This window comes from Syngnathus scovelli, chromosome 22 (assembly GCF_024217435.2).
Source record: "Syngnathus scovelli strain Florida chromosome 22, RoL_Ssco_1.2, whole genome shotgun sequence".
In the NCBI taxonomy this organism is placed as follows: Eukaryota; Metazoa; Chordata; class Actinopteri; order Syngnathiformes; family Syngnathidae; genus Syngnathus; species Syngnathus scovelli.
The window spans coordinates 4,848,844-4,869,145 of NC_090868.1; the positions used below are offsets into that span (position 1 = coordinate 4,848,844).

General features: G+C 39.8%; 3 protein-coding genes across 7 annotated transcripts in view; all 3 read right to left on the minus strand.

Moving 5' to 3' along the window:
* Positions 1–433: 433 nt before the first annotated feature.
* Positions 434–2,305, minus strand: yeats4 (YEATS domain containing 4). The gene is made up of 7 exons (XM_049761541.2): positions 2,023–2,305; positions 1,818–1,937; positions 1,668–1,734; positions 1,495–1,589; positions 1,319–1,408; positions 971–1,058; positions 434–900 (listed from the first exon to the last, which is right to left on the minus strand). Exons 1-7 carry the CDS (start codon positions 2,071–2,073, stop codon positions 731–733), a joined length of 681 nt encoding a protein of 226 aa, XP_049617498.1. The 5' UTR covers positions 2,074–2,305; the 3' UTR covers positions 434–730.
* Positions 2,306–2,775: 470 nt separating this feature from the next.
* cpsf6 (cleavage and polyadenylation specific factor 6) lies at positions 2,776–12,410 on the minus strand. 2 transcript variants are annotated; one of them, XM_049761536.2, is made up of 11 exons: positions 12,288–12,410; positions 11,225–11,434; positions 11,036–11,139; positions 10,605–10,750; positions 10,338–10,517; positions 10,069–10,152; positions 9,344–9,827; positions 9,015–9,130; positions 8,789–8,939; positions 8,494–8,692; positions 2,776–4,573 (listed from the first exon to the last, which is right to left on the minus strand). In XM_049761536.2, the coding sequence occupies exons 1-10, from the start codon at positions 12,345–12,347 to the stop codon at positions 8,506–8,508; spliced, it is 1,722 nt and encodes a 573-aa protein (XP_049617493.1). In that variant the 5' UTR covers positions 12,348–12,410; the 3' UTR covers positions 2,776–4,573; positions 8,494–8,505. The 2 variants fall into 2 exon arrangements, with proteins under 2 accessions (XP_049617493.1, XP_049617492.1); XM_049761535.2 differs by having other exon boundaries at positions 10,596–10,750.
* Positions 12,411–12,449: 39 nt separating this feature from the next.
* The window catches only part of cacna2d4a (calcium channel, voltage-dependent, alpha 2/delta subunit 4a), a 33,303-nt gene continuing 25,450 nt past the window's right edge, over positions 12,450–20,302 (minus strand). For 3 of the 4 annotated variants that reach the window (XM_068649609.1, XM_049760701.1, XM_068649608.1), the window contains 12 exons: positions 17,221–17,282; positions 16,056–16,070; positions 15,807–15,851; positions 15,573–15,635; positions 15,416–15,486; positions 15,263–15,338; positions 15,083–15,135; positions 14,769–14,824; positions 14,472–14,592; positions 14,040–14,160; positions 13,437–13,514; positions 12,450–13,380 (listed from right to left, as the gene is read on the minus strand). In XM_068649609.1, the coding sequence (XP_068505710.1) occupies positions 13,282–13,380; positions 13,437–13,514; positions 14,040–14,160; positions 14,472–14,592; positions 14,769–14,824; positions 15,083–15,135; positions 15,263–15,338; positions 15,416–15,486; positions 15,573–15,635; positions 15,807–15,851; positions 16,056–16,070; positions 17,221–17,282 (860 nt within the window). In that variant the 3' untranslated portion in view covers positions 12,450–13,281. The remainder of the gene's footprint in view (positions 13,381–13,436; positions 13,515–14,039; positions 14,161–14,471; positions 14,593–14,768; positions 14,825–15,082; positions 15,136–15,262; positions 15,339–15,415; positions 15,487–15,572; positions 15,636–15,806; positions 15,852–16,055; positions 16,071–17,220; positions 17,283–20,302) is intronic. The other variant, XM_068649610.1, reaches the window with a different exon arrangement.

The window sequence follows — 20,302 nt, forward strand, 5'->3', positions numbered from 1 at the left end:
AACGGATTAGAAAACTCACCTTCGTTGACTCGTTCTTGGCAACGACGTCTCAAGTTGAAGCCTTAGTTGAGTAACACAAAGCTGAACTTTTCTTTAAGACAACGACTTTGCAAGTTGTTTAGAATTATTTAGTTGTTTGGAATTGACACCTTTCCCGGCGTATGCTCACTAGAAGTAGAAACTCGAGGCTCACTTCCGGTTGCCATGCTGCATTCTAGGTCTGTGGGAACTTTGTAACTTTCTGCAACGTTAATTACGCCAATATAGATGGGATTTTAGTGTCAAAGGTTTAAAACAAAAAGGCGAGATATACAATTTAGTCTCTTCATGTATTGTTTGAGTATTAATATATACATTTCTTAAGATTACGCCCATTTCTATTGTGTTGCCCAGGGGACAAACTCGTAGAAAATAACTTTTAATGTCACAAGGCTAAATAAAACACATTCATGAAGAAATTTATTTATGAAAAAGAAAGCAAAAGTTATCCAAAATAGAAAGTTGATCATAGTTAAAAAAAGAAATAAAATGCAAGTTTGGCAATCAGAAAGCCGTCAGTTTTTTCATGGTGCTGCATATTGGTATAGTTCATATTTGCAGTATGTTCACTTCATGTATGTTTTTTTTTTTTTTTTTTTTAACTGAATCTGGCTACGCCTGCGTGCGACGTACGTTCTTACAGCCAACTGGCCACTGGTTCAAATCAGTTTTTGTCATGTGTGATGACCAGTCAGTGCTCCTTGTGGTCTCCGTCTTCCTCCAGTTTCCTGATCTCCATCTTGAGATGGTTGATGTTCTCCCTGCTGGCCTTCAACTTGTCTTTCAGCTCCGTGATCTCCTGACTGGTTCTCTTCTTAGCCGCCTCCATTTTCTCCTTGGTCCTCTGCTCCAGCTCGCTGACTGAGACACAAATAATAATTGTTAATAATTAACACAATGTTGGATTAAGATAATGTGTGTGTGTCCTTACACTCTGTCTCGTGCTTGTAAGCACCCAGTGTGAGTTGCCTTGATGTGGTCAGGAGCTGCTGCATCATGGCAGTTGGATCCTGAAAGATCTGATTAAAAGATAGGAAAAAATAATTATATTTTTACTCCATTATTTATTTAAGTATTTATTTTAACACGTTTGTGCTCTGTGGAATTTAAAACTATTAATTTGATGCCATCTTGTAGATACCAAATGACAGTTGAACAGAGGGAAGGGCTTCAATTAGGCCATATCCTTGTCTAATAGAAACGTTTTGCTGCCCTCTTGTGGCATTTATAGACAATAAACCTTTTCAGGTGGGTTTTTGGGATTTTCTTTGAGACTTACCATTTCATCGTAAAATTCTGACACGACTGTTTTCTTGGGCATGGCGCTGGAGTCAGACTGGAAAAGCTTCAACAGATGGTAAAGCGTCACCTGAGGGGGGGGGGGGGGGGGGGGGGTAGAATTTTAGAACCCTAACTTCTGTAGCATTTCTGTGTGTGTGATTTGAAGGCCCTCACAGATCTCTCGTTGGGGTCAATGAATACAATTTTGATGGTAATCTCAAACTCCCCCCAGCCCGTCTCTGTGATCTCGTAGGGGGGCTTGGTCACCACTGATAGGAAGACAGTTAAAGAAACAAAACATGTCTCAAACGTGACCCAAATGTCAATTTTAAAAAACATCAACGTACCTCGAAGGGGGTTACCATAGCTCTCATGCAACTTAAATTGGATCTTCTTCACATAGGCTGACATATCCTAATGAAATTCGGAATAAAATGACTATTGATGACCATCAAATGGAAAATATATGAGCAGTAAGTACTGGAATGTTATCTTGCCTCATTTCTGTATGGTTTGACATAGACGGACCACTGATGAGTGTGTCCATCTTCCTCTCGTTTCTTCCCAAAGTAGCGAGCGACGTTCCCAAACACAATAGGTTTCACGATAGTAACTCCCTGCACACAAGCAACACACAGAATAATATTTTTTTTAAAAATCCGATCGGCATGAATGAATGAAAAGGGACAAAAGGATGTTTACCTTAACCCGCCCACCGGAATCTGGACCGAATTCTGTCATCTTTTTAAACATATTACACAGGAAGGGACTTTTTGTTTAAATAAGTTTAGATTGTTGTATTCGTTCTACGAAGCCGGTGGGCATCGATTAAGTTTGCCATTTATTCCGTTTTTGTTTGCAGCCCAGCGAGTAGCCACCGGAAGTGCAAGTCGTTATCATGCCCGGCGTTTGCTAGAAACGTGCGGACAAATGTTCCGCCTTTATTAATTTTACTTGTTCAGAAAATAAGACTCAAATTTCTACATGTTCATTTGAAATGCTAGCAAATGAGAACATATGGTATGACTACTATATTTACTAAAATATTACATTTTCAGAAGAAAGAAAAAGTGCATCCGGTTTAGGTGTCTGTAGTCCGTGAGGAAACAAAAGTGAAAACGTTCCGTACTTATTTTAATATTGTTTTCTGTACTTAATTTACTTTAATATTTTAACTTCTCATCTCTTTAAAAAAAGAAAAACAGAAATCCAATCTGTTTGCGTGGTCTGTGTACGCAAGGAACCAATGTAGCAACAATGCTATTCGCATTGCAAAAAAAAGTTGTTTTTTTAAATCAAAATTTCAATTACACACGAAAAAATTGTTCCACTTATTAAAGTCAGTGCAAACTCCTAATAGTGATGGAAACGCTTTAAAAACTACACATTTCATAACACCAAATAGGCTCACTAAAAGAAAGCAGCAATACTCACAAAAAGGCCACAAATTACAAATTAATGTTTAAGTTTTATTGTTGGATAAACTGGGTCTTACCACAAAAGCAGGGTCACAGGTCATTTATTGGGGGTTAAAAATATCTCCTGCATCTTATTAAATACAAGTGCAGTCATGTCATTGAATATGATTGGATCAAATAGTCTTACATTAATCCCTCTCCGTGATTACATAAAAATACATTTAATATTATTGCCTTGCAAATGTTACATTCAATTGTCCACTCTACAAGTATGATTAAAAAAATGACATCAGGACCTGTCTGCTTCTCTTCTCAATCTTCTTGTTTAACCTGCAAACACTTACCTTGTGCACTGTTGGGAGGGGGGAAAAGGTCAAAACAAACCCTCTCACAAGTTTATACAAATACCTCGACACAACTTGAAAACACAAATGAGGATGTGGAGAGGTGGAACAGGACCCTGATTTAAGCAATAGTAATTGTTTTGCTAGTGTTTACAGTTACTACACGTGATCAGCATGTGAACATGAAACACAGGCAGGACAATATAATACAGGAAGAGGATATCCAGTATTTGGAATATTTGCTTACAATTAAAAGAACTACAGCAGTGGTCCCCTGATTACAATGTCTCGGGATGACATTCTACGAAGAAAGTGGAAATATTTGAGGATGACGTCAAGGGTAGGATTTGAGCTACATGCATGTTGGAATCAAAAAACAAAAATGAATTAGACAAACCCCAACAAAAAAGGCACATGGGAAAAAATGACAACAAAGGAGTCTTACATTTGAACAATACAGGGAGGGCAAGTGGACAAACAGAAGGGGGGTGAGGGGATTTGCTTTGTTTTTCACTACTTTTTTTGTTACATTTAGAAAAATTATGACACATTACTTAGTTTACACCCAACATTTGGATTTCAAGATTAAAAGTTGTCAGTCTATGGCGTAATATATACAACACTGAACCAGAGTCGACTCAATACCAGCTTGAGTCAATGTGCATAATTTGATGCAAGTTATGAAAAATAAAACAGAATTTGCAATGGACCTAGTAGTGCCTCCAATTTCACACCAAAACATCAAAAAACAACAAAATGATGCATTGTTTGGAATCTGCTTGAAATGACCATGTCGATGCAATTTTACATACTTGCCATTACACAAAAAATGGATACATTCAATCTTACCTTGTAAATACAGGCATCCATTATCTACCCTCTACAACAGTTTATACGATAAACACAGTACAGCGCATTTAATATAAATGAGCCACTTCCAACAGTGTATACCTCAGTAAACATGTTTTATTACAACACCATCTAGTTTTAATCAAAAGCAGAGACATGTACAAACGTTCTAAGCATGAGAAGAAATAAGAATAAACGAGGGGTAAGGAGAGAAAGGGGGTGGGAGGCAAATGTGTCTTATATTAAAACTGCTAAATTAAGTGTTCACAGTACAGTGCGTGGAAAACAAACCAAAAGAGGGACCGCTCACGTCGTCTTATTAAAAAGGACCGATGGACCAATTAATTGTTTGTTGCGAGATAGACACAGAGAAAAACAATGGGGAATAAAATAAAACGCCATCAACGTAAGAGTGGAAAGATTTCCAATTACCATGAGTAGATGTTTGAATAGCCGAGGGGCGGAGGAGTGGGTGGGGGCTCCTCCATCCACTCGATGAATAGACAGAAAGAGGGACGGGCAGAGATGGGAGGATGATGGCGGGGGATGACGACGAGGAGGCGCTGTGTGTCCACTCATGCAGGTGGCGGGCTGAAGTTCATCCTCCTTTTGTCCATCCGTCCGCCCGTTGGGGTTAGTGAGCTGAAAGGTGTCAAAATGGAGGGTGGAGTTTGGTTTCGAGGTAGCGCAACAGTCAACACTCTCTCCCCTCACCATACCGATCCAATATTTCATTGTATACATATTTGTTATGTACATTTTTTTTTTTTTTAAACCAGAGGTGGGCGTGTTTGTAAATTTTGCTGGTCCGTGATTCGTCTGACTTGGGCACCCGTCTGTCATTATTTCAAGCCAAACCAAAATGTTATGGTTATTATTTTTAAACAACGCTTCAGTCAGTTTTACACACACACATATACATAATAGGGCTGTCACTATCGAATATTTTTAGAATCATTTAGTCCATCGATTAATCGAATAAAATTTTATTTTGCATAAACGTGCATTACAAAACCATTTCTAGTGGTTTATTTTTGTATTGTGTTAAAAAAAAGTAATAATTAAACAATAGTGATTAATGTTGCACTCATCAAACCTTTTGAAACTGATTCAGGTTATCATTTCGTGTAGTAAAAGCTGAGGTTAGCAAATATCTTGTTTTGATTCAACACAAAAGATAATCAGTTTCTTTTCATGGTTAATCCAAAAATCAATTAAATGATTGCTGTTCAAAGGCTGAGAATTGACGATTAATCGATTAACTTTGACAGCTCTAATACATATACATACATTGACAACTAGACACACATTTACTATATACACACACACACACACACATATATACATGCATATGTATATACGAAAAATACAGTCTTATAAATGAAATAAAAAACTGTACATTTAATAACCCTAACATATTTAATGGAAGAAAAATACTGACAAAAAGCATTTAAAAATTAACTATGAAAAGATTTACATCTACTTCATGAATTTAACCAACCCATTGCTGGCGCCAGCGAAATGGTAGTCCGTCATTACTGAACACTTAAACCTTCGTCAGTGCTTAGTCTGCATTTATTTAAAGTTTCCCGTCTTCTGCCAAGGCGTGTCAGTGACGGCCTTACGGAATGCCCACCTCTGTTTTTATTTATTTATTTTTTCCACACGAGGCCAACACCAGGGCTGAGCACAAAATCCAACTGGCTAAATAAATCATTGAAAAAAGCCAATGTGTCAAATTATTAATAAAAAAAAAAAAAAAAAAACTGTACAACAAGTGGATTGTGATATGCTCAGCGCTGACATGGGCATACTTCCATCACGCAAACAACATCATTCAAAGCCTGTTTCAAGTCAGGAACTAATGGTCATCATAGCAAATATTGTACATTCTTCTACTGGAGTTTTTGAAGAACCACTTACACAATTAATTACAGCAAAATTGTCCATTTACAAGGATGATAAGCTCCATTTTGAGAGGTATGAACTCTGTTTTTCAGCGTGACAGTAGGCTAATAAAATTGAGGGCCTGACCCGATTTGTTCACGCTGCCACGAATATTGAGTTGCTCAAGCTCGACTGCAACTCCAAGACGAATTATTCACATATGGTTTAGTTAAAACCTCTCTGACAGCGTCAATGGCTCATTATCATCCTTGTGAAGGGAGATGTTTACGTCATGTTCAGTTGTGTACATTTCGGGCCTACCGAGTATAGTCGCTCATTCGCATATAACGCAACATTTTTTACTCACTCAGCATTTTCAGCAACGACGTGAAATGTGACTGGTTTCAACCTGATTTGAACTTATGCAAATTCAGCAAGGATTCCTTTCAAAACGAACACACAGAGCCCCCCTCCAATTTCAGTCACAAGCATTTTTGACTTGACACAAAATCACCGCTTTGCTTTACGATGGCAAACGTACAGCGCCACTGAATTACTTTTACACAAATCTGGACCAAAGCGTCATTTAAACAACCACAACAACAACAACAACAACATAAAACGACCTAACCTGAGATGCGAATAGCGTCTAACTTCAACTTCTTGTGACATCACAGAACTACCAAAGTGTTAAAATGCCCAATCCATACAATTATCGTAGTCCGTGTGAAGCAACTTGCTCGGAAATTCCACTAAAAGTTTTAGAACAAGGCGCTGGACTGTTTTTGACCTTGCTTACCTGATGTAAAAAAAAATATATATATAATAATAATAATTGTGCTTTTGACCAGGTATTGCCAATCAGTATTAAAGTAATTGCGTCACAGGGACTACGTTGCAGAACAGCATCAAAACTGCACATGAGGATCGATGGCGACCCTATGAACAAAGACAGCACTAAATTTGGTCATCAATAAACAATTCACAATTAATATTTATGATTATTTTGGACCTTTTTCTTTGTAAAGTTGCGGAAGGAACGTCGACATGAATTCGCTACTTTCCCCGACATACATGATCAAAACTACGTGCATGACCTCGTGTCCACTGGGAATCTCGTCAACATCGTAGTTGATCAATCGAGTTTTTATTCCCAGACTGACTGTAAATAATCCAAACACTACAGCTCCGTTCTGATTTTCTTTTTTTTGGCAAGAGGTTCTCAGTGGACACGCAGGCAAAATCGACGGGCAGTTTTTAGATTAATTAATGAAGCCAATGTCACATATCTACATTCTTGTGACATTCAACTGGCTCCAGTTAGGCAACTCCAAATATATAGTAGATATTTTAAAAAAGTCATATTCAACATGGGGCATGAATACACATACAAATATTGTTGGGCAGGTATCTACAAAAATGGATAGTTCAACATTACAAAACAAGACAATCCTTCACGAGAGCACACAAATTGAGTAGTGTGAGCCAATCCTACAAAATTGATGACAAAATAAGCAGCACGTTCAAGTGTGTCGTTGTGGGTCAGTTACGGTTCACCACATTCAGGTTACATTGGGAGGATAATTCAAACAGTAGCAATACAGAAGACCACCTCAGAAGGGAATAATGAGGAGCATTCCGTTGTGTTAACTTTACTCCCAGTTGACAGATTTGCGACCTTTTAAGGGCCTCGCTTTAGGGGACTTAACAAAAAAAATGCTATCATAATAACTTACAGCTGGGATGCAATAACTTTATAATAAATTGCACATAAATAACACAGATGCAAATGAGGACAAAATAAAAAAAGGACAAGCAATTGAATATTGTCATGTAAAAATAAAAACTGTAGCATGTCGCTTGTTTCCACAATACAACCACACGGGCGGAAGTGTATTCAATTGAGCGTTACCAAACACAATTGTCAGGAGCTTCAGTTATTTGGTCCACTGGCATTACCTGCAGTTCAAATCTATACTTTCAGTTAGGATTACTTTAATAATCGATTAATCGGATAGAAAAATGTTTCAATTCCAGGACATTATTTCAAATTGATAGTGCAGAGAACCAAATCAAATTCTGATTCAGTTAAGCCTTCCATAAGAAAATTAGGCAAAAAATGCCGATCACTGTTTTCCAAAGTAAAAGCAAATGTTACATTTTAATTCAACAAACATAATTCATGGAAGATGACAGTGATCAGAGAATATTTACAGTTGACAGCCTCAAATTCTGTGGATTTTGACAATTCTAAATTAAAAAATGATAGCTAAATGATTAATTGATAAAAAAAATATTGTTTTAATAATCGATTAGTTGTCGATTAATTGTTGCACCTCTACTTTCAGCTATTATAACACTCAATATGATCTACATGTATTGATTGCAGTGAAATGCCTGTGGCCCAAAAACAACAACAAAAAAGAAAAAAAACAATTGCATAGATGCAAAAATATTTCTTTTGAAAAGCAGTTAGATCACATTTTATCACATCATGACACTTGTGTGTGACAATTCAAAGTGGCTCCATTTCAAAAGGACACTTACCTTGCACTTACCTTCTCAAGTCAAAGCTTCTTTCTTCATTGTCCCAAAGTTAAAACTGCATTTAATGAAGTAATTACGCCCCCTCCCTTTTTTATTTTTTTCCGAACAGAGATAGAGGTTGCACCCACCTCACTTGTCCATTAGCGGTGTCGATATTCCCGCTCCCTCTCCCTCTCACGATCCCGGTCGCGATCCCTCTCGCGGTGGCGGTCCCGCTCGCGGCTGCGTTCGCGGTAGTAGTCCTCGTGGCGCTCGCGACTGCGAGACTTGTGGCGTCTGCTTTTTTCCCTCGAGCGGCTGTGGTCTCGCTCTCTGGAACGCTCACGCCTGCAGGGGAGGAAAAAAAAAAAAAAAAAAAAATCAAAATAACATTGGGAAGAAATAACACTCGCGTAAAAACATCACACGAAATGTGATCTGGACCTGGTGGAGCCGTAACTTTTGGACTCGATTCCGTGGAGGCAATCCTGGAGGGAGCTTATGAGGACCTTGCAGCGGTCGTCGGCCGACACTTTGGACTGCTTAATCAGACTGATGGCAGTGACCAACGTCTCGATGGCGCTGCCGTAGTCCGCTAAAGATGAGAGGTGGCAACGTTAGTCTGACGGTCAAAGCGAGTCGGCTTCCTGTGTGGAATCATGCTTGGTACCTGCACTGGCGTCAGACACTGCTCTGGAAATGGCGCTGGAGGAGATAGCCCGGTTTCTGTTCATGATCTCTTCAAACTCGGCCTCACTCAGAGGGGTCCGAGATGACTCCATGTCCCTGGGGGTGCACAGGCACAAAAAGTTTAACAACATAAATCAGAGGTGACCGATTTTGAAAACCATTTTGACAACCACAAGCAGTAAATTAATCTATAGCGTTGTTTTTTTTAAGTATCGGGTTCTCGTGGAGGCTGCTGATATCAATCACTGATACTTGGGAAAAGAAAAAAAAAAATCTGCCAGCCCAAAGCAAGAGCATCTTTTTACTCACCGGCCTCCAGGACCGTAGTCTCCTCTCTCATATGGTGGTGGGCGTCCATATGGATCATTTGGTCCAGGGGGGCCCCTGCTGTCATTGGGGGGCATGTTGTTGCCACCAGGCGGGGGGAAGAAAGCGGGATTGACATGGGGAGCGGGCGGCGGACCGCCAGGTGGAGGGCCTCCCAAGTGAGGAGGTGGAGCCAAAGCCAAGGGGGGTCCGATTGGGCCGGGGGGACGCGGCGGGAAGGGTCCCGGTGGCGGGGGGCCTTGCTGGGGCGGCGGCGGTCCAGGAGGTGGGCCGTAACCAGGGGGTGGTGGGCCTGGAGGTAGGGGTCCTAAAGGTGGCTGGCCAAACTGGCCTGGGAAGAGAACGGGGGGAGGTGGCCTGTCCCCACGATTTGGAGGACCAAGAGGAAGGGGTAGGCCCTGACCCGGAGGTGGTCCTGGTGGGCCAGGGGGACCGGGAGGAGGACGTGGGGGCCCTGGCAGCCCACCTAAAAACAATACATGGCATAGAGCAAAATAAACATGTTATGTTATGATGAACACACACAGCCTTTCATTAATTCTGCTCCCTATAAAAAACAAAATAACAATAATGCGTCTTACACATGATGGCAGTTTGAAAGACAGATTGTAAATAGAAAAAACATTCAGGCTTTAACGCATGGCTCGACTTTGAGGTGAGGCAAAATGAATGAAATCAGGTCAAATCAAAGCGAGGTGGCGTTTCACCTCTGTCACGCCAACTCCCGGGATTGAAAGCAATATCCAGGTGGCCATCTTGGTGCCTAATCAGATCAGGTCTCAGTGCGGCGCCTAACGCGGAGGAGAAAATAAATCAATCACTCAGCTTTCAGCCGGGCATAATGAGGTGCTGGCCACTTGGGTTAGGGTTGGGGCATGCTTCCTACTGGAAGCATGCGGGTAAGCAGATATGATTGGAGAAGCGTTGCAAGAGCAGTCAAGAGGTGAAAAACAAAGCACTCATATGACTAACTAACCAGGGAAGTGCGGCGGCGGCCCACCGGGCCCGACAGAGCCGGGGAAACGGTCTAATGCAGGGCCGCCGGGGGGTCCAGGAAACCTGCCTCGACTTCCTCGACTGCCCATAGGAAAGCCGGCGCGGCCTCCGCCAGGCGGACCAGCTTTCCCTTCACCTGACATCTGGCCTGACTGGTTACCTGTGCGAGGCAAAATTATATATATATTTTAAAGTGAGATTCCCGTTCTGTGTATGATGGCTAATGAATTGGACTTACTGTGCTTACTTTTACGGGACTGCATCTCAAACTGGCTGAGAGACTGCTTGTTGCACGGCGCCACAATGGGATTCTGACCGTGCAACTCTCTTTTGGACAAAAGCTCCGTTAGCTTCCTGGATGAGCCATCGGAGCCCACGCATACAAGAGCAAACCTGGCAGGACAAACAAAAGGCACATTCCATACATTGTAGCAAAGTCAGGAGTGAAGTCAGTTAGTGAAGGGAAAAAGCTTCAAATTTGCTTCATGAACCAGTTGCATTTTTTTACTCCTCTAGGTGGCGCTGTTGGACTAAATAAAGAGGTTTAATAAATATTAAAAACTGTGCTTTCACCCCCTCTACAGGAATAAAAAAATATAACTGGTTCATGAAGCAAAATTGAAGCCTCATTTTCCCATCCAAACCAGCTATTGGCAATGTGAAGACCAGAAGACTTACCCTTTGGATTGCCCATTGGATCTGTTTTCAAAGAACTTGATTTCCAACACATCTGTGATCCCTATTGATCGGATTGCTTCTGTGAGGTCCTCATCTGTTGTCCACTGTAAAAAAAAAAAAAAGATGAACCCACGGTCATGATTTAAACTAAGGCTGAAAAGATCAAAACATTTATTTATCCCCACTCACCCATGTGAGGTTTCCGATGTACAGTGCGATCCTTTTCCCCGAATAGGTGTACACCACATTGGGCGGGGCGGATTTGCCTCCATCGGAGCCCCCCTGCGTAGGCAGTGCATCCAAGTAGTCGCGGTCCTCTGGCGCGTCGCCATTATTGGCCGACGGGGAGATCACATCGTCGTACAGGTCAATCTGTTCATGAACAGGGTAGTCTGCTTCCTGAAAAACAAGGACGGTTTGGTAAAAGTTGATTATTTGTTTAATCTCAGTGCTTGTGAGTTTTCACAATCCAAAGAACAGTCAATTAATTTATTTTCGGTCTATATGAATGCAGGGTGTAAGCCATTATGCATTGCAAACAGTATTTCAAGCTTCATGACTGCACTTTCTGTCATTTGTATTGACAATTTTATGCACATACAAATAACTAGTATGAGATACAAAATAATAACTTAACAAATGTTACTCATATGTGTATGCTAATAAAAAAGTATTTGCATATATGCATAATGTCTCTAATCGAAATCTAACAAGATTCAAAAGCAACCTGACTTTTAGAAATAATTCATTTGCCATAAACAACTTACATAATTATTACAGGGTTTTGAATCAACAAATAACGTCAAACTTTATAATTTTGGCTGAATTTGGTGATTGTTATAGTGAAACATGATGCTACGCAGCTAATAAACGCGATTGTGTTTGGCTTTGTTAGCCAACCATTAGCGGCCTTGCTGAGGCCGCAACTATAAAATCAATGAAACGACGACGGCTGGTTTTGTTGAAAAAGTAACCAAGATGAAAAAGTAACCGTGCATTGGGAATTAATCGACTCACTAAGCAGAATTAAATGAATTCACGTTTTCTCAGCCATTAACGAAGCACGTAACCGCGGACTTGTAGTTTATTAGCACTGCGAATGACGGCCCTCGCGCGAGGGGAAAAAAAAAAAAAATCAAGGTTAAGGAGCAAAACAAGACCATCTTCGGTCGCAAAAAGGAACGTGGACGCTAAATAAATGCTCATGAACATTGTTTGGTGATGCTAAAGGGTGAAGATTGCGACGAAATACCTGGCTGAACTCCTCCTCTACGTCGGCGTAGATATCGATGTGATCCACACCGTCCGCCATTTTCCTCTGGCGCCTTGCTTGGCTTGCTCAACAGAGAAGGCAGCAACAATGAGGGCGGACAACAGCGCCTTTTGTGGCCATTATAGAAATTGCAACAAACAATCGCTAATTCACTGTTTGTTTTTATTATTTTACAGCAGAGGCAAAATATAAACACAATGCAAAAGCAGTACAAAAACATAATAGACACTTTAAAAAATGTGGTTTTCTTCACAAACGTGCAATGAGGGTTAATGTGAATTAAGACGGAAAAATTGGATAAATTTATGTTTTCTGGACGACCGTTGCAAATACACAAAAACACACAATGAATAAGTTTAATAGGTAGTCAATCTGGCAATTTCTCATAAACACATGCTTTTAGAAAAGCTAAACACTAGTAGCGTACAAAAATATGATGACAGATTTACACCAATATACAGGAGGCAGCAATGTATATAAATATATTGTTTTTTACTTGTTTAAATGATATGACGTGCTAACCAGGACTCAACCTTAAATTATACATTTTGAAATAGTTAAAGGGTATTAATTTAATGTATGAACCTGACCAGGCGGATATAATAAGTTAGACCTTTGTATTCTGAAGCCCTTGCTATGCTACATGATGTGATTTGCATGACCATACGCAAATCGGCGTGAAGCAAAATCAGAAATTCATTACTTCCCTACGGGCTCCATTACATTCACTCATATGATTCATAATTCATCCGTGTGAGTCACGGCAACCACCTGCTTCTGTTTAGTCCCCCCCTTTCATTTGGAGATACAAGGTGGTGGAAGAGAATAAAACTAATGGAGTGGTATCCATGGCAACACCTGCCAATTTTCTGCACTTTCACCAACGACGGGAACAGTTCTTCGGTTTGTCAGGACCAACAAAAATAGTTGTGCTTTATATAAAAAAGAAAATCCACTTGTGGCAAAATCAGGGTCACCATTGGTAGAGGAATGAGGCAATGGATGGACAAATGAGGAAGAGCAAGGTAGAGAGGGATGCGGCGGACGCTCCTCCGCAGTCGTTTGCATTCTCCTGAAAGGGAAATTGTCTCATTATGACCTTGAACATCCACAAGATATATCTTTTACCTGAGGGTGGTAAGCATGGCACGACTCGGGACGTCTGCGGATCTTCTGGGAACGCATCCGGTCACATTTCACTGAGGAGTTATGTTCAGTGGATGTCAAGGATACATAGCTAATCCATGAAAACTTGCAATAAGAGCCAAAAATATTTGTAACGTATTGTTTTGATAAAGAAAATACAGAATGCAACTTTGTAAAAATTAAATAAAATGTGAAGAATTAAAGCATTAAGTCATTGCTGCTCCATGTGGTGTGCACACCTTGACCACCAGGGGCAGTATAATACAGCAATGCAGACACAAACAAAGAAGAGTTCCACAACTAATTAAATTGACTGAAAACTGTAAAAATATGACTTGCTTTTTTTTTATCAGAGGTTAAAAATGTCTGTGAGTATTGGAATGCTTTAAAGCATTATAACACCGCTAACATAGATGCCATTTGTTAGCCAGTTTATTATCAATCAACATTAAGCTAGCAGATTTCAAGCTAAATTGTAGTAAGTGTCTTTGATTTGACAGTAAAATTCAACTTTGAGAGTAAATTCCATCCACCTGGCTCATTCTACTACCAACCAAGCACATTTCAGTTATTTTTGAAGTCGAGGATATATTTGACTTCTTTGGGCTCCATAGTAATAGGCGAGTATTGTCTGGAGCAGTCGCAGTCGGCCTGGACAACCAACATCAGCAGGTTGCTCTGCGGGATCTGTTGCACCACAAACATCCTGTAGCACACATGTTTGTTTGTACAATATGAATATCCAGCAGCAAACAGGAATGTTATTGTCATACCACAGCCATCCTCAAGAGGGCGCTCACCACACTCCATTCTTCACCTCTTCAACTTCTCCCCTTGTTTTGACTCCCCTGTTCTATTTACCTTTTTTTTTAAAAAAACTTTCTTCACCACTCACCATGTGATTTGTATAATCTAATGCACCCTCATTTAATCCTGTTTCTGCCCACTTATTTCTATCCTTGCGGTTATATAAATACAGGCAGAAGCATGAAGAATGGATTATGCAAGTGTGCTTACTTCTGGCAGCGTCCGCACTTGATGATACTGTTGGTCTCTTTGACTGACGGCTCGTAGACAAAACTGGGGTACTCTGTATCACACGGCTGCAGGAGGTCCCCCTTTTTCTTGTGAGCAGACGCTGCAGGAGAATTTAGAAAAGTTACCTCATCCTAAAGGAGTGTTTTGATTTTACAGCCACGGTCAGGCTGAGCTATATTTACAATGTTTGTGTGTTGTATCATGAAAGTTCCATATTGGTGTTTTATAAAAAAAAAAAAAAAAAAAAAAAAAATCTCTGCCCTTGTGTGAACTTACCATCTGCAAAGTGCTCCGTGTGCCAGAATCCACAAACGTTAAACTCGAGGAGAAACCTTGTGAAGTGGAGAAAAAAAGGCAAGTGGGGGGGAATCAATTAGCAACTCCATCATTACAGTCTCTCTGGCAGATTGCTTTCAATTTTCTTCAAACTGGGCCCTGACCCAAAGTTCTGTCAGCAGGAGAGCACTTTATTGGCCACAGTGCTTTATATCCATGATAATATGCAATGATGAATTGACTACAAATAAAAGACAATCCGTTGATCGACTTGGGAATACGCTTGCTTGCCAATTGCTATTAGCAACACTTACAGTAAGAAGTTGGAAAGGAACCACTTGAGAGTGGATGCCAAAGCGTAGAATGACTAGGAGGAGGAAAAAAATGATAAATTGAATTAATCACTGCCAGCTCCGTTAAAAGAATCTTCGACGTCTTTATCCGTCAATGGTAGTGAATGTGCTAATCTAATACTAGATGATGTAAATACACACATTAAGAAGTGGCCGGGCCCTGCTGACGGAGTGCGTGTTCATTTTACACATCGCCTGGTAGTCAAACAGAGAAACCCTGAGGAAATAGAAAAATGGATGTAATATAATAAAAATTCAGAATTGGGTTGGCCACCATCTTGGAATTGACCTTACCTCTTGAACATGCCCATTCGGATCAACGTGGACATAACGGCGCCGTCCACCTCGCCGAAGAATGTCCCGGCCTGTCGTCAAAGACGCAAAAGGCGGTATTACGATTTTCCGAAACTCACACCTCAGCGTAAAATTACTCTTGCGTGAGTGAACTGACGTCAGTGCGTTGTTTGGAAATGAGGACAAAGCCATTATTGTCAATCACGTAGCACTCCATATCCTGCCGCGGGAGACAGAGACGAGATAGAAAAGGCAATTGCGATCGGCGTAATGAGCTCAAATTATACACAACAGAGAAATAAGCTCGCTCGACATCCCACTGTCATGCCACGGGAGCTTGAGATCTTTCTGAGACGATGGAGGAGGTAAGTGTGGAGGGGGGTGCACTCACAAAGCTGTCGCAACGAAGAGGACAAATTCCTTCCACGTCGGAGCACTGCGGGGCAAATGAACGAAAGAAAAAAAACTGATGAAATTGTTTCATAACAGTCAAAGGTGAGGCGCAAAACACAAGTCTTCACTCCGGGGCCTCTTTTTTGTTCTGTTTGAAGTGTGTGAGGAGGATTTGACGGCGCTCAGGACGTGCAGAAGATGTTAAAATTAGGTTCGCCGGTACAATCGGAGTGATAAAATCACTTACATCAGTGTCGTTTGGCTGCGAAGACACAAACAGAGAAGAGAAATAAACATCACTTAATTAATAATGACAATAGAAGCGAGGCAGATGTTGTGAAATACAACACAGAATTATTGTTTTGTGTCTTATACAACCCAAAAAGTTGTGTCTGTCCCTTTTTGACCCTAATTTTATTTTTATTTTAGTTCTTTTTCACCTGTTTTGACTAATAGGAAATAAAGAAAACAAAGAAATATAAACAAGAAATACCGGCCACAACATTAGGTACACCTGCAACCAATCCAATATGCAAACAATTAAAATTAATTTATTAAATCAAATTTTTTTTCATATTAATTAAAAAGGTTACAATTAATTAAAATTACAATTAAAATTAATTATATATTTTTTTTAAATTAATTAAAAATATTACATTAGCAAATTAGTAAATAAATCTGTAAGTAAGTGTAAGTAAGAAAACACGCACTACTGGATCATGCTGTGAGTGACAAAAAAAAAAAAAATCACGTGTGACAACCACATTATGTAAGACAGAGGGGCCATTTACTTCTTTGGAATCTGGAGTTTATTTGCGAATATGCCGCGAGACATAACGGTAAATTATTCATACGCGAGGCAGAATTGCTTCTAAAAATCACACTAACAAGCTCCTCGATGATGAATTTGGACACTTTAGCGATGATGGCTCTCCATATGTCGCTCATCCACGCGGGACATAACTACTTATAGACGCATCTCCTAAAGTCCCCACAAGGGAGTGTCACACTTTGTTGGTTGCTTTTGCCTTCCATTATTTAACGGCCAGCCACTGGCTTTTTTTTTTTTTTTTTTTAATCGCTATCTTTGCCACTATGGGGGAGTCGAGGTGGTGGAGCTGTCCAACACCTGCCACATAAAAAAAAAAAAAAAAATGCTGCCTTAGAGGTGTGGAAGGGACACCTTGTATCAGTCTTTCACAAGCAGCCTAAACACTCTTTTATTGCCGGTTGGGTGGTAAAACAAGTGCTAATTTAGTGTTTAGGATCTACTACATTTAATTTCCCATTAAGAGAGAGCTTAAGAGAGGCTTTTGGTCACAGGCTGTGAATAAGACAGCAGCCATGTTCTGAGAGTCATTATTATTCCAAGCATGGTATGATGTTAAATTTTTGTTGTTGTTGATATAAACCTGTGATGCGATGGCCCAAAATCTGGATTCCATCACCTCCAGAGTCATCTGGACACCAATGGCTGTAAAACAGAAAGAGAAAAATCTCAAGCTAGATTTTATTCCATCAAATCATCTTTGTCCGTTGAAATGAATGGAAAACCCAATAATTTGTTCCAGTAACATTTTGTAACAAGAAAAATAGCACAGTAGTTTCTTATGGCAGTCATAATATAATTAAACATCTTGATTTCATAATTAAAATGATTGAGCCTTCTTGTGATCTGCACTTTTTGACCTCCGGGAGGCAGTATAACACATGTCTATATATAGATTTAATGCCGAAACACAGAAAAAGATGGTTAAGTTGCACTAATCGTAGTCGTTTTTTGCACAGGATAAAGAATATATACCAGTGATTATGTTCAGTTTGTGTTTCTTCACTTTATATTAAAATCACATTTTTTGTTTAAAGGTTTAGTACTACTGCAAAACAGATGCTAGTTTTGTTAGCCCACCGAGGAGGATTTGCATTGTATGTTAGCATTCAGTTCGAAGTAATTCGGTGTTTGGTTAAATCCACAAAATGTATTTTTTTTACAGTTTTTTTAGTTAACAGTTCAGTTTTTTTATTTATTTTTTTCAGTTAATTAGGTTTTTTTTGTTTTCCAGTTAACTTCGACTAGGAGAGGCAGTTAACAGCTTGAGCTTGAACTTGAAGCCTCTTGATTGCATTCGCATAATAATTGCCCTTTTAACAACAGTAGCACTGTGCTGCTATTCTTAGATGCCGCGACCTACAACACTTCATCAAAAGCCAGTGTGTGTTTTGATACACGTGTGAATGTGAGGTGGCAGATTCACGACTTAGGTGTGCTTTTTAATCTCAAACGGCATTCCGGTGAATAAAAAAAACTAATAAATTCTCTGAGCAACATATGCACACATTCTGAATACACCCACGCACACACACACACTCACTCACACAGCAGTGCGAGGGAGGATGACACTTCATATTAGCATCATAGACTCAGCACTTTTCTCCCCTCTTCTTCATCCCAGCATGCTTTGCTCAAGTACTCTGGGGGAAGCCTCTGCTATTCTCATCCAATGACCAAAAAAAAAAAAAATAAAAAAAAAAAATCACTAGTTCAAGTGTGTTTTACTCATCACTATGGAAGCCGTTAGGGGTATATTGCTAATAGTTTACAAAATATATAATAACTAACGTGGTATCGGTGATGTCATATCGGGGCTTTTTTTCCGATTATGTTTACCGACGTACAGTATCAGCACGTATACCAATAAGAGAGGTTTTTTTTTTTAATCAGATTTTGTAGTTTATGCCAGAAAACGTAAAAAACAATATTAAAAAAAAAAGCAATAGTAATCTTCTGCAATTAACAAAACGATGCAACACGGCGCAGTGTAAACAAGGATGTGTGGCAGCGAGCGGGGTGATTTGTAATCACTGCAAGCTGTCAATCAAGGGGCGGCGAACTTGCAACAGGAAATGAACTAGTGAAGAGGAATAAATAAGGAATGATGGAGTTAATTGCTCATTACTGTGATTAGATGCAGGAAGGGAAAGTAGATTTTTTTTTTTTTTTATTTTAGGAATATTGCGACTTTAGTTCTTCTAATTTTCCTTCCTTGTCTGTCCCTGTTGAACATTGTGTACTCAACTCATTCAATGCCATTGACGGCTTTAGACGTCAAAGATCCATTTTAACTGTGCTGCCAGTGAATGAGTTCACACCACTAAATGTCGAGGTGTCAGGTGGCCATGAAAAACAACAGTCAGGCCATGTGTAAGAGGATCCATTCTATCCGCACTATTTATCCAATCTGCGGAAAAAAATCTGTTTCGTGCCTTCGCACACTTTCCCCCCATTAAGCTTACCAACGTGTCAATGTGTGAGTGTGTGTTATTGTGTAAGGCGCGGATGGTCAGCGTGTGCTAAAATGACTGAGCGCAGGCCGTGTTGATGGTTCCCCGGAGTGGAGGCTAAAAACGGAAAGACACACGTTGGTGCTTCTATTTCAGAGAGGGCATTCTTCAGACACATAAAACATAATGGGTTGTTTTCCTACTGCCTTAAAATAGTTGGGCAAAAAAAAAAAAAATCTAAACAGTTATTTGCACTGTATATAAATAACTCTGCATTACTCTGTGTTAGCTATTTAGCTATAGCTAATAGCAAAATCAGCGCAAGATATATAGCTATGAATTTGGGTTATTTTTGACCAATTTTGCAAATAACCTTGATTTTGCGAACAGGCTACATGGACATCGTGCTTATTCTTCCAAGCAGTGTGAAAATAATGTCAACAAGACGTGCGAGGCATAGCTAATGGAAATCACACAGAGAGGTCTGCGACGGTGTAATCAAAGGAGAAGATTAATTGATATAACTAGGTCGGATGACACAGGCGGCGGACAGGAAGTGAAGAACGCCAAAGCGCGAAGGCAGATTAATTGATTTTTAATAACGTTATGAGCTGGAAAGCCCTTTTCATTTCAAGCCGAGCGTGGCTATTCATAATGGAGCTAGCGGCGTGTGCGTGTTTCTTTCACATATATGTGTTTGTGTGTGTTCAAGAGATGCGACTTGAGGTGGGAACTGTGTGTGAACATGCTCTCACTTAATTTATATTTCACACCAGACAGTCTTGCTTAATGCTGTACTTGATAACACACTTTTGCTTCACAGACTTTGGTTAAAAGGAGCAAAGTAAAATTAGCACAGGATATATGACAATTCAGGCTCCACTTTCTTATCTTTTTAGTCTTTTGGGGAGAGAAAGTAAAAAAAAAAAAAAACTGAAATAATGATGTTGCGTTAGTGTGCACACCCTTTTAAGCTCTGTCAAAATTACCGATTAATCGAGAAGTAATCGATAGTCAATTTAATCGAAAACTATTTTAAGAATCAAGTAATCTTTTAGAGACATTTTTAACTTAGAATTGCCCAAATTTTCTAACGTCAACCTCTCAACAGCAATTATTATTTTTTGTAGTCATTCGTGAAAACACTGATTATCTTTTGTGTTTATACCAGCGATAGTTGAATCATTTTCAAAAAGGCTGGTGAGTTTTTAA